Consider the following 13,469-nt stretch of genomic DNA (forward strand, 5'->3'; position numbering starts at 1 on the left):
AGCAGTAGAGGACAAAATGTGAGAAATTCGGCACGTCCATACAGAAGTAGATAAAAGTAATAGGTCATATTGAAAATCCATAAAACCACAAACTAGTTCAGTTAATACATTAAAAACTTCTGACGCATTTCTGGCAACTGCCCTTACTCTATGACCAAGGGTGGATGCCAGAAGCGCGTCAGAAGTTTTTAAAGTATTACCTGAATTAGTTTGTGGATTTATGGATTTTCAAGACAGACCTTTTACTTTTATTTTAAGTATTCACACCTTATTTTACAAGTTAATCATATGTATTTCACCTGGTTCATCTGTAAAAACCACATAGCAAAACCCTAGCAAATAATATGAAAAAATAGATACTCTTTTCGGGGACGTAGTTTTCATTGTACCTTGACCATTATGTCTGAAACACCCTTACTAAATTTTTCAAATACTAGATATTGCAAAATCCCCATGAGACTGGAGCTGTTGCAGGTTCATGAGGGTATTGCGATACCCCGTTATAACACCACATCATTTTCATTTGTTCAGGGATCTAAATGGCACTTTACAAAAAAAACTATTCTGTATGATCTGGATTTCCAAAATCTCAACACTTATTAGTCGCAGATTTCACTCAACACAAAGCAATAGGCAAAAACAGCCAAATAATCTGCAGGTAACAAACTTTGCAATTTTTATTTTGTGGGTAAAAAATATGACTGTATATGAACTTGGCCTAAAGAGTTATAGGGATTTCTCTTTTGGAAGAACATTTGTATTTTGATAAAATAATATGTAATATGCTAATCACAGAGCAACAAAATACACTATAACAACAAACAATAACAAAGTGTTAATCATCATAATCACACATGTAAAAGGAAAAAAAATATATTTATAAATCTGTGGTAGGTTTTTAAAATCTTTAAAAAAAAAAAAAAAAAAAAAAGTTTCCGGACAAAAATTTCACATGCCACCTACGCCACTAGCAGAGGAGGCCAAAGAGTGACAGTCTCAAACATACTTTACAAAGTATTTACAGTAAAATGTGTCCTACCTTAAAATGGGAAAATGTACTCTGGCGATATTCACACCAATCCGTAAAACTAGAAAGAGTGCGGAAAAATCCCAGCAGACTCCGTGATTTGTGGGTTCTGAAAAATATTAGTCAAAGCTTATGTGGTACAAGTAAAATGAAAACTAGGTGTGCATACCTGATACATACAAACATTTCTACATGATCTCATTGTCCAGAACAAAGGACAGTTTCAATTACCCGGGATGACTTCATCCTAGGTGTGATAAAGGTCCTAATATTTCATTACGAATCAATTGAAGAATGTGTAGACACAGGGGGTGGGCGGGCGCCCCAGTTCACTAGCCGAAACCGCATGGACCAGGGATCGTCACGTCGAACGCCCGCTCTTCCCTTAACGTGGGCGTAACGCTACTCAGACAACACAGGGTGAGGGTAAAACAGTGTGGCAATGCTTTATTGAACCACAAAACAGCCAGATAACACATAGAACAGTCCCAGCACAGTACCCAAGATGGTGCACATTACAGAGTCTCACCCTTCCGCTGACTCACCGGGATAATGGCACATGTTACGTCAGAGCTCCCAGGGTCGGCTACCCCACCTGTCGTACACACAGAGAGGAGGTAACGACAAGTGTAGGAAGATGACAGTTCATTGAGTCCATACAAGGTACAAGGCCAGTTGACATGAAAGTCACAACCTGGCTTATCCGAACATTTCCATAGAGACAGGTGACCAGCGGGTCCCAATCCTGGCTTTCTCCAAACGTATTCACGGTACAGCGATGGTTAATGGAGCAGATCTGCATCCTTCAACCGGAGCCGAAAACCCCTAGGTTGCTTCCTTTAAAATGATAGATCCTTGTCCCTCGTGATGGTGCCATGATGAATTGGCTGTTGTCCTCTCTCTGGTCCTTTGGGTGTTAGGATGTCTGGGAAGAATCTCTGGTTGTCTCCCTCTCTTAGTCTCTCTGTCTCTGAGTTTCTTTACAAAGTTTTGTGATGCAACAGCGATCTCACCAGCGAGATCTCTGTGTGTGACACTTATCAGCGACCGGCCCCCCTGCTGGGTATCGCTGATCGTGCTCGAATGGCCTGGACATTTTTTTGATCGTTGGTCTCCTGCTGGCCACCACGCATCGCTGCGTGTGGCAGGCGGGAGACCAGCGATCTGGAGCTGGTAACCAAGATAAACATTGGGTTTCTAAGCGCCGCGTAGCGCTTAGAAACCCGATGTGTACGTTAGATACCAGCGCGCTGGTGCAGGGAGCTGGTAACCAAGGTAAACATTGGGTTTCTAAGCGCCGCGCGGTGCTTAGAAACCCGATGTTTACCTTGGTTACCAGCTCCCTGCATCAGCGCGCTGGTATCTTAACATACACTGCGGGTCGCTGCCCTGATTGCTGCTGAGATCTGCCTGTTTGGCAGCTCACCAGCGATCATGTAGCGACACACCAGCGATCCTGACAAGGTCATAGAGGTCACAGAGAGGAGGTAACGACAAGCGTAGGAAGATGACAGTTCATTGAGTCCATACAAGGCCAGTTGACATGAGAGTCACAACCTGGCTTATCTGAACATTTCCATAGAGACAGGTGACCAGCGGGTCCCAATCCTGGCTTTCTCCAAACATATCCATGGTACAGCGATCCTGACAAGGTCATATCGTTGTCGGGATCGCTTGTGAGTCACTATGTGTGACGGGGCCCTTAGATTTACCCAGTGTCCTTCAGTCCACCCTCACAGATAAGAAGAATGGTGATAACCAAGTTGCCTTGTTTGATTATGTAATCTATTTGCATAGATTTTCCTCCTCTGTTTTAAAAATCAACAAATTATCTGGGCTAGACAATGTATTTCAGTAAACCTCAGTATTCATCAAGGATAAGAGCACACTATGTTATATAAGGAGGAATGTGGCACACCATTAGAAAAATGAAAAAGTTTATTCGGCAATCATGCCATGGTTTTGTACATGTTTTTAACCATGGCATGATTGCCGAATAAACTTTTTTCATTTTTCTAATGGTGTGCCACATTCCTCCTTGTCTTTTGCTGTGCTTTCCAGCCTTGTTGTGCACCCACCTGCTTTGCAGATTCGGCTCTATCCTATTGTTTTTTTCATTTGGATCCCGTGGAAGCTTACATGTTCCTCTCCTGCTCACTATGTTATATAAGAAATCAGCTTACAAGTCAATATTCAAGGCTTACACAAACAAAAGTTTGTTTTCTTGACCAACCAGAAATCAACACTTAAATCCAAAAGCCAACATACAGATAAAAAGTCAATTCTTCTTGGTTTGCTAAAAATATTCGCCTGGGTAGTTTCTTCACAAAGAAAAAGAAAAACAACATTTTGAACTGATGAAAATGAGAATTAGGGGATTAAAGGGATTTTTCTAACTTTCCAGATTAATTTTAAACAGCTTTAAATTAAACTATTTTCCTCTACTTTTCCCTGGTAATCCTGGGGTCCTCCTAGTCTTTGTTTACAAGAAGCCAGCACATGACCACTGCAGCCGAACAGCGGCCTAAGCGCTTACATTCCATGCTGCTGGCATCATGCTGCTGTGGTCATATGCTGGCAGCTTAAGCAAAGAGCGAGGGAGATACGCTAGAGCATCAGCATGGATTAGTAGGGAGAGGTTGGCGGATGTGGTTAATTTAGTTATTTTATACCATATGCTCTAGATTTATATCAAATTAAAAATTGGATGACCCAATGATGACCTAAACACCTCTAGTAGGATGAAATATTAAGGCTCTCTCACTCTTTCAATTCCTGTGGTTAAAGAGGTTGTATGGGATTAGACACAGCACCACCACTGCTGCTGTTATGTGCTCTCTGGAACTTCAGCTTAACCCCAGTATTATGGACTAAAAGGCCATTAAAAGGCATCTGTTAGCAGGATAAACCCCCCGATGCCAAAAAGAAAATAATGCACAAACACTGTAAGGTTAAATGTATGCAAATATTGAATATATGAAATTAGAACTGCATTTTTACTATACAGAATATACATCTAAAAATGAAGTCAATTTAGTGCATTAATTAGCCAATTCACGTGAACCCACCAGCCACGACAAGGTGCACCTTTCTTCGAGGAGAAGCTAAGCTACTATCATGCCCCTTTTGGGCAAAAATCACACAAATTTAAAGGTCAGGTATGATCCAGCATTAAATTAAAAACAGCCTTAGTACACATACACATGTAGAGTATTTGGTGAGCTTATAGCAAAACTAGGAGTGGATAGAAACTGTGAAGTGGTGCAGGTATTTCTATTATACTTTTCCTTTAACTGTTCCACTCCTGGTTTTGGCTTACAAATATGGAGGTAAAATATTGACCAAACTCTCAACGTATGTGTGGCCTTAGGCTGATGGGAGGAGTGCTCAGTCTCAGTCAGAATTTTGTACTAACCCTCCTAAGTCGTCCATATGGGTATGTAGGCTATAGAAAGTTCAATAAAATGATACCTTGAGATCTACGATCCAGTGTCTTGTTTCAGAGAAATCCACTTTTCCATAATATAAATGAGCTGTTAAGATGTATGGGCTGGACACTGATCTTCCGGAGAATCTACCTTCAGACCTCATTTTAAAAGGGAACCTGTCACCTCTTTTGGCCGCTATCAGATGCGGCTACTTCCTTTCATGGCTTATCTACAGTATTTTATAATGCTGTAGATAAGCTCCTGATCCAACTTGAAAGATAAGAAAAATAAGTCTTATTATACTCGCCCGGGAAGGCGGTCCAGTCCGATGCAGTCCGGTCAGATGGGTGTCGCAGGTCCGGCGCTTCCCATCTTGTGATGCTGCCCTCCTGCTTCTTCATCGCTCTCCGCCATTGCACTTCTGTGCAGGCGTACTTCTCTGCACTGTTAAGGACAGAGCAAAGTACTGCAGTGCGCAGGCGCTGGGCCTCTCTGACCTTTCCCGGTGCCTGCGCACTGCAGTACTTTGCTCTTCCCTCAATAGGGCAGAGAAGTGCGCCTGCGCAGGAGCGTGATGGCGGGGAGCGATGAGGCATGCAAGAGGACGGCGTCGCACCTGGACCTGCAACACCCATTGGACGGAACCGCCCCTCCCCCCCCGGGTGAGTATAATGAAACTTATTTTTCTTGTCTTGCAGGTTGGACCAGGGGCTTATCTGCAGCATTATATAATTCTGTAGATGAGCCCTGAAAGGCAGCGGCCATATCTTTTAGCGGTCAGAAGAGCTGACAGGTTCCCTTTAAATGAAAAGGGGCATTACCAGTGAGAGACATCTAATGACTGACATTCTGCTCTCCTAATCTTCACATCTCACACCTTTCATGTACAATATTCTCATGCAGAGCTATGTCAGGCCTATAGATCCTAACAGCTCATTTAATCCCATATGAAGGACGTTAAATGGAAGTTGGTCATGGAAAATACCTTTTGTGGGATTATGGAGGCTGAATGTTCCAGAACATTCAGGAATTTAGGGAGGACTATTTTAATATCATTGATTCTCCCAGCTACTGAAAGAGGGAGGGTTCCCCATATTATGATTTTCTCCCACAGCTATGACAAAAGAGGGGATATATTTACACCAGGGAGTTGAGTGTTTTTTCTTGCTATACAGTATGTATACCTAGATATTTAAAGTGGTATCCTATGTGTAACCTACTTTACATCTCACACTTCTTAGAGGTAACAACATGGATTTCTGCCAATTTACTTTTAGAGCAGAGAACCAGCCAAATTCATCAATCAGATCCATTACCAAAGGCAGTGTAACTCTAGGACTAGCCATAAACTGGATTAAATCATCCGCATATAAACCCATGCGGTCCTCATGAGAACCCACTGTAATTAATTAGTTGATACCCTGCAATCTGATGGATCCTGACTGTCACAGGTGTGTCAGATGCAACAGACTGTCTTTCTGCATCTGGCTGCAGAAGGTCTCTGAGTTTGATATTACAGACACCTCCTTAATCCTTCTGACTATTGGACCCAGTGGCAACCTCCCTCTGGCTCTAGATGACACACCTGGACCTGGGGGTTTATAAATCCCCAGTTTACTGCAGAGATTCGCCGGTGTTTCAAGGAAAAGTATGAAAAGAGAACATTCTAGAATCACCGTTTTTCATCCAGAGGTCCAACCACCCCAAATCACAAACAACAGCCTGTAAATGTGAAGGCTTCAGAGCACCATCTCGCATAATATTAAGAAACAGTTTATCAGTTTGAGGGTCCATTAACAAGTTAAAGTCCCCTAAACAGAATGTTGCAACAGAGGCATATGTGGCAGCGAATATAGCAGCCTCTTTTAAGACTTCCAGATTAGCTGGAGGGGGATTGCATATAGCTAGGATTACAATGGGTGAACCTTCAAGGTATGCATAAATGAATATATAGTGACTTCAGTGTCAGACCGTGAAGATACTACCTCCCACCTGAGGGATTTATGCAGAAGCACTGAAACTGCCCAAGAGTATGAAGTGTGATAGGAATGTACAGACCCCTGTACCCAGGGATTCAGCAAGAGAATACTTGTGCTTAGGGTGAGGTGGGTCTCCTGAAGGCACATCACCTGGGAGTTATATTTACGGAGGAAAGAAAAGACTTGAACCCTCTCCTGGGTGTTAGCAAACCCCCCCTACGGTTCATGACAAGAAACTTATCTTCGCTATTATAAAACAACTGAAGGGAGTAAAACTCGATGCGTCTCCTTTTTGAAGGAGGTGGGCATTTCAGGCCAGGGATCCACATTGCCCATTTACATTATGTTAAACCATTTCACTATATTAATATAAAATAATTCAAAACAGTGTATGCAGAGCAATCATCAATGCATGAGATACGATAGAGACTGTACGACATCAAACAAGTGTCAACTGAAGACATAGAACAAAGTAGTTGAACCTAAGCTCACAAATCGGAGCCATCAGGTAACAAAGGTCCCGTGCTTCTGGCCCAAACATTAGAGGAGTCCAAATGGTTGTATCAAAACCATTAAAGCATGGACTGTATATCCTGCAAGAAAAGATTGGGAGTAAAGTCCGTCCTTCCTAATCAGAGTAAATGGGTTGTGGAGGACTCGAATTCAAATTCCTCAGAATTATTTTTAAAAATCTAGTAAAAACAGAAGATGTAATTATCTTTGCTGGATTCTAGTGCTTCACCTTCTGTCTCTTGGTCAGCCAGTCATCAGCTTCGGTAGGTGTGGAAAAGTAATGGGCCCAGTCTCCGTCAAGCACTCCTAACCGAGAAGTGTATGCGATAGAATATGGTATCTGGATATCTCGCAGGCAATGTTTGATGTTGATTAATGTGGTTCTTTGCTTCTGTTATTCAGCGGAAAAGTCTGGGAAGATGGAAACTATGGCATTGTCAAACTGGATTTCTCCTTTAAGTCTAGCAATACGAAGTTCCTTGTCTCGGCAATTTAGTCTGGCCAAGAGTAGTCTGGAGGTTGCCCCCGGAAGGAGGGGGAGCTTTGGTGGGTACCCTGTAGCATGTTGCACAGCAAAGGCCAAGGAGAAGGGTGCATCAGGAAAAAATTTCTTGAGAAATTTCCCAACAAATTTGTCAGGTCGCTGTCTTTCTGCTTTTTCGGGAAGTCCGTTAATGCGAAGATTGTTTTGGTGGAGTCGATTCTTCAAGTCATCTGCCTTTTGACACTAAAGCTCTGACCTCCCATAGAGGTCTCGTATAGCATTGGGATGCCTAATGCTTGTGAAGTCACCTAGAGTCAGGTATCCAATCTTCCACCTCAGACACCCTCGATCTCAACTTCTGCATGTCTCCTCTGGAATAGGCCCACATCAATTTTGACTTCTTCCAGTTTCCCAATCAGGGAGGCAGTACTAGAAGCAATAGTGGACAGAGTTTATTGATACCTGTTTCAGAGTCGGCTCAACTTGTAGTAGTGTGCACCATCCTCCTGGTTCACATTTTGTAGTAATGTGCCTTATCCTCATCTTCATCTTGTAGTACACCCCATCCTTGCCCCTTTTTTGTAGTAATGTCCCCATGCAGGTACCCATATTGTAGTAATGCCTCATCATGGTCCCCTTCTTGTAGTAATTTCCCCATCCTGGTCCCAGTATTGTAGTAATGCCTCATCCTGATCCTGTTCTTGTTGTAAAATCCCCACTCAAGTCCCCATATTGTAGTAATTGTAGCGTCGGCATCCCTGCACGCTTCCCATCCTCCCCTCCCCTGGCAGGGATGCAGATTCACTCACTGCTCCGGCAATCATCCACCTCGACCTCGTCCTCCTCCTCCTTCCCGGGGTATACGCATGCCTGGCAGATTTATGGGCACTGCACTTAGCGTGTGCATGCCCCCAGTCTCTTAAAGAAACAGTGAGCACAGTCAAAAAGTGTCCCCAGCCAATAGCCAGAAAATATTTAGTATTTAAAGGTGCATGAACAACGTGTTTAGTCAGTAAGTCTGCACGCTTGCTAGTTTTTATATCCCCTGTCTGTTAGAACCTGCCAGTATGCGCTTGTTCTTGCTCACTCCTGCCTGTCCCTGCTTATGCATTTCAGCATCTGCCTTCCTGTATACCAGCCGTACCTGCTTGCACCTGGCGTGCCAGTCTGTATACCAGCTGTATCTATCTACACCTACCTTGTCTTCCAGTATTACTACCATGCCTGCCTGTACTTGTCAAAGTCCATCCATTCCTGGCCTTTTAACTATCTTCCCCTTTGGGGGGAAGCTGCCATGTGTCCGAGGTCTGTCCTGGAGAAGCGTCTGGCGTCCATCCGGAGCCAAGTCTAACCCTAACATCTGAGGCTCTAGCAAAGAGTCAGGTTTCGCCTTGTTACGCGTGTTCAGGCTCTCCTCGGTCCATGGAACAGTGGTTAAACCACTATTCCTGTTACAGTAATGTCCCCTATTGTGGTGTTCTTCACATTCACATAAAAGAAAAAAAAAAAAAAATATTCTTCTCACCTGTCCTTCATTCCCTCGGTGTCCTCTATTCTGCACATGCAGCCCGCAGGCACTGTAGACCCCTGGACAATTGTGGCCCGGTACAGGGGTCTGCTGATGGCAGCGCCTTATTTCAGTTCCCTGGACGCACATTCAACTGAAATATATTGCCACACAGAGACAAGCTCTCTGCACAGAAATACCAATGCCAGACAATCACTGGATTTCAATTGACGCCTGCGCAAACCTTATGAACATAATCCAAATTGTGTGGGCAGCAACAACCCTGAGTGAAAGCGATGAAGCACACCCCTACGAATAAACGAGCAGGTAAGATATAACTACGTAAAGTGCTTTTTGCTTAGGATTACAATGGCGATTTTAATGAAAAAACTTGTTAGTGATGCACATTGCATCACTAACAACGCACTGGTGACACATTACATGCTACTAATAACATGATAGGTTCCTTTTATGTATTTGGTGCAAACATTTCTGCATCTCTTGGCAGGAAAAATGCAGTGTAAAATACACATTTTTTTGCTACATAGTTTACATGTGTTTTTGTTTCAGCTGTTTCCACACATGGGAGAAATCTGAAGCAAAAATGCTTAAAGAACAGACATGCTGCAGTTTTAAATCTGCAAGTTAAAAATAAGCACCGTGTGCCTAAGACTTCAGGATTCTCATTCACTTTCCTGGCATCATCAAAACCTTCAGGTTTTGTGACAAAACTGCGCAGAACAAATATGCTATATCATATTCATGACCACAGAACTATCAGAATACATTCCGTTTGTGTTCTATCCCCGTTATTCTATCGAGTCCCGGAGCCATCCTATCTGCATTCATGCGTCTCTCCCTACGGGCTCATACTCACATGCGAGAAACTCAGACGAGTTTCGTACGTCAAAACCCGGCATTGCCGCCGGCACTTGAATCGGAGTGTTCAGCTGCATTTATTTCTATGTAGCTGAACGATACGCTCCCGAGTGCCGGCGGCAATGCCGGGTATTGACGTGCGAGACTCATCCGAGTTTCTCGCAAGTGAGTATGAGCCCTCCTTCTGACACTCCCGATGACGCTCAGACACTGACATGCAGCTTATTTGGCTTGCGGTGTATCCTTCTTTCCCCTAAAGAGCACTGATTGGATGTGACGCGCCCTGGGGGCTGTGGGATACTCGGTATCGGGCCTGTTAACTTCAGTGGGGGATGTCACAGTGGCTAGGCGGGCAATGAAAATGTTGGAGTGTAGTAAAATGAGAATAAAGTTTATATATGAATACATGACTCCACCTGTGGTATTCTGGTCAGAAGTGACCAGCGCTCCTATGTTGTTCCCCTGAGACTGTTGGTCTGTCGCAGCTGAGGTGAAAATGGCTCTCCACAGGTAGAGCAATAGTCCCAGGGCCGTTGAGAGTTGTTTTTAGGGGTGATGATATCAGGTGGAGTGGAGGATGTAGCAGTGCTGGGTGCTGGGTGCAGAAAGGAGACAAAGCACTCAGTTGAATGCAGTTCCAAGGGGCTTTACTCACAGTCTGGTGCATACAGATGCCCACTTCGGTGCCGAGTAGTGTTGAGCATTCCGATACTGCAAATATCGGGTATCGGCCGATATTCGCTGTATCGGAATTCCGATACCGAGTACCGATATTTTTTCAATATCGGATACCGGAATCGGAAGTCCCCATAATGCAATGAGCCACTGTTGTGGCTGTGATTGGCTGCTGAAATGATGTCATCATGATGCGCGGTCTGTGCCGACAGCCGGGGGTCTGTACGGGCCTGCCGGGGGCCTGTGCCGGCTGCCGGGGGACTGTACGGGCCTGCCGGGGGACTGTGCCGGCTGCCGGGGGTCTGTACGGGCCTGCCGGGGGCTTGTGCTGGCTGCCCGGGGTCTGTACGGGCCTGCCGGGGGCTTGTGCCGGCTGCCCGGGGTCTGTACGGGCCTGCGCCGGCTGCCGGGGGTCTGTACCGGCTGCCGGAGGCTTGTGCCGGCTGCCGGGGGTCTGTACGGGCCTGCCGGGGGCCTGTGGGGGCCTGCTGGGGGTCTTGTGTGTGTGCAGGCATCGTCCGATGGGACTACAAGTCCCATCGGGCGATGCCTGCTACAATGACAGTGATTGACACATTAACCAATGATGCCAATTTACAAAGAAGAGAGAAGATATAGGCCACACATTGGGGATCATCCAACATAGGATTTAGCAAAAATTGTAACAATCTTTATTTAGACACACAAACCAAAACACCCCTGAAGAAGCCACAACTGGTGGCGACACGTGTCGGGTCTCAGGACGCTCAGGCTCCACTCCACCTCTGATTTGTAATTTTTACACAAATAATTTAAAGCTGAGCTCAGCATTCTTTGCAGGCGGCTATTGTTAGACTGTGCTTTCTAATTTCAGCATGCCTGATTAATCGTGACAATTTGAGTTACTCTTAGGGAAGTATGCATACCCTTTTAGGATTTTGCTAATATCATTGTATTAGGGGGCTACTCAAGCCGGATATTGTTTTTGGGCTTGTTAGCACGTTTTTTACAGGCGTATTATATTCTCTGCTACATGGTTCAAATCAATTTTATTTGTATGCACAATACATGCTGTCTTAGTGCTTTTAACTCATTTGTGACAATTTGTCATCATTTGTATTTATGGTATGTGCATTTATTTGTTCTTATGAACTAGTCTTTATACAAAGCCTTTATATTGTGGTATGCTATCTATATACACATTTGGTTCTCTATTGAGTTATTTCATATATCTAGATTCTCTGCTACATGGTTTAAATCCTCTTTATCTGTATGCACAATACATGCTGTTTAACTCATTTGTGACCATTTGCGATCATTTGTATTTATGGTATGTGCATTTATTCGTTCTTATGAACTAGTCTTTATGTAAAGCCTTTATATTGTATACACATTTGGTTCTCTATTGATTTATTTCATGTGGAATGTGGAGCCATGAGGGTTTGGCTCTATTTTGAGCCTAGATTTTCATGTCACATGTGTGACCAATTTTAATGTTTTTAACGATTGGGTGTTTTGGTTTGTGTGTCTAAATAAAGATTGTTACAATTTTTGCTAAATCCTATGTTGGGTGATCCCCAATGTGTGGCCTATATCTTCTCTCTTCTTTGTAAATTGGCATCAATCTTGTATAGGTCTGGTTGGATCCCCTTTTATATGCCAATGGTGCCCCCTTGTGTGTAATATACTACTGTCCCAATGATGGGACAGTAGTAGTCCCATCATCCGGCTAATGTGTTGAATTTAAAAAAATAAATAAATCTATCTATCTATCTATCTATCTATCTAGCTACACACACACACACACTACATATATACAACATACATACATACTACATATATACAACATTCATACATAGTACATACATACTACATATATACAATATTCATACATACTACATACATACTACATATATACAACATTCATACAACATACATACTACATACACACTTCATATATACTACATTCATACATACTACATACATACTACATATATACTACATTCATACATACATACATACTACATATATACTACATTCATACATACTACATACAATACATACATACATACATACATACTACATACAATACATTCATACAATACATACATATAGACATACAGTACATATAACAGAGTACATACTCATCAATACTTGTCATTTTGATCCCCGAAGCCAGTGTCATCTGTGGAAAAATATGAAAATAACAAACAAACAATATACTCCCTGATCCGCAGAAATCCACGCGTGTCCCACGCCGATCTCCCGTGGAGAACAGCAGCATCAGCTGATGTGACCGCTCTCTACGGGGCTCCAGGAATCCAATGACGGGAGGTAGGTATCCCTCCGCACTGTATTCCTCCGCCACTGTAAAAAAAATAGTCCCTGGTCTCACTTTATGGCAAAAGCTGCGTGGGAACTTTCTCACACAGCAATGCCAAAAGTTAGCCTAGGGACTATTTTTTTTACAGTGGCGGAGGAATACAGTGCGGAAGGATACCTACCTCCCGTCATTGGATTCCTGGAGCCCCGTAGAGAGTGGTCGCATCAGCTGATGCTGCTGTTCTCCACAGGAGATCGGCGTGGGACACGCGTGGATTTCTGCGGATCAGGGAGTATATAAGTTGTTTGTTATTTTCATATTTTTCCACAGATGACACTGGCTTCGGGGATCAAAGTGACAAGTGATGGAGTATGTACTCTATGTTATATGTACTGTATGTCTATATGTATGTATTGTATGAATGTATGAAGGTATTGTATGTAGTATATATGCTGTATGTCTGTTGTATGTATGTATGTTGTTGTATGAATGTAGTATATATGTATGTAGTATGTAAGTATGTATGCTAGATGAATGTAGTATATATGTAGTATGTATGTATGTTGTAAGAATTTTGTATATATGTAGTATGTATGTATGTTGTATGAATTTTGTATATATGTAGTATGTATGCTGTATGAATGTAGTATATATATGTATGTTGTATGACTGTAG

At 43.1% G+C, this 13,469-nt stretch overlaps 1 protein-coding gene across 4 annotated transcripts in view; it reads right to left on the reverse strand.

Moving 5' to 3' along the window:
- Positions 1 to 13,469, reverse strand: part of CENPP (centromere protein P) — a 383,707-nt gene that overhangs the window by 329,483 nt on the left and 40,755 nt on the right. For all 4 annotated transcript variants that reach the window (XM_073549589.1, XM_073549588.1, XM_073549590.1 and 1 more), the window contains exon 6: positions 1,040 to 1,136. In XM_073549589.1, the coding sequence (XP_073405690.1) occupies positions 1,040 to 1,136 (97 nt within the window). The remainder of the gene's footprint in view (positions 1 to 1,039; positions 1,137 to 13,469) is intronic.

Source organism: Dendrobates tinctorius, unplaced genomic scaffold, assembly GCF_039654945.1.
Source record: "Dendrobates tinctorius isolate UK_male_01 unplaced genomic scaffold, ASM3965494v1 ptg000159l, whole genome shotgun sequence".
Lineage (NCBI taxonomy): Eukaryota > Metazoa > Chordata > Amphibia > Anura > Dendrobatidae > Dendrobates > Dendrobates tinctorius.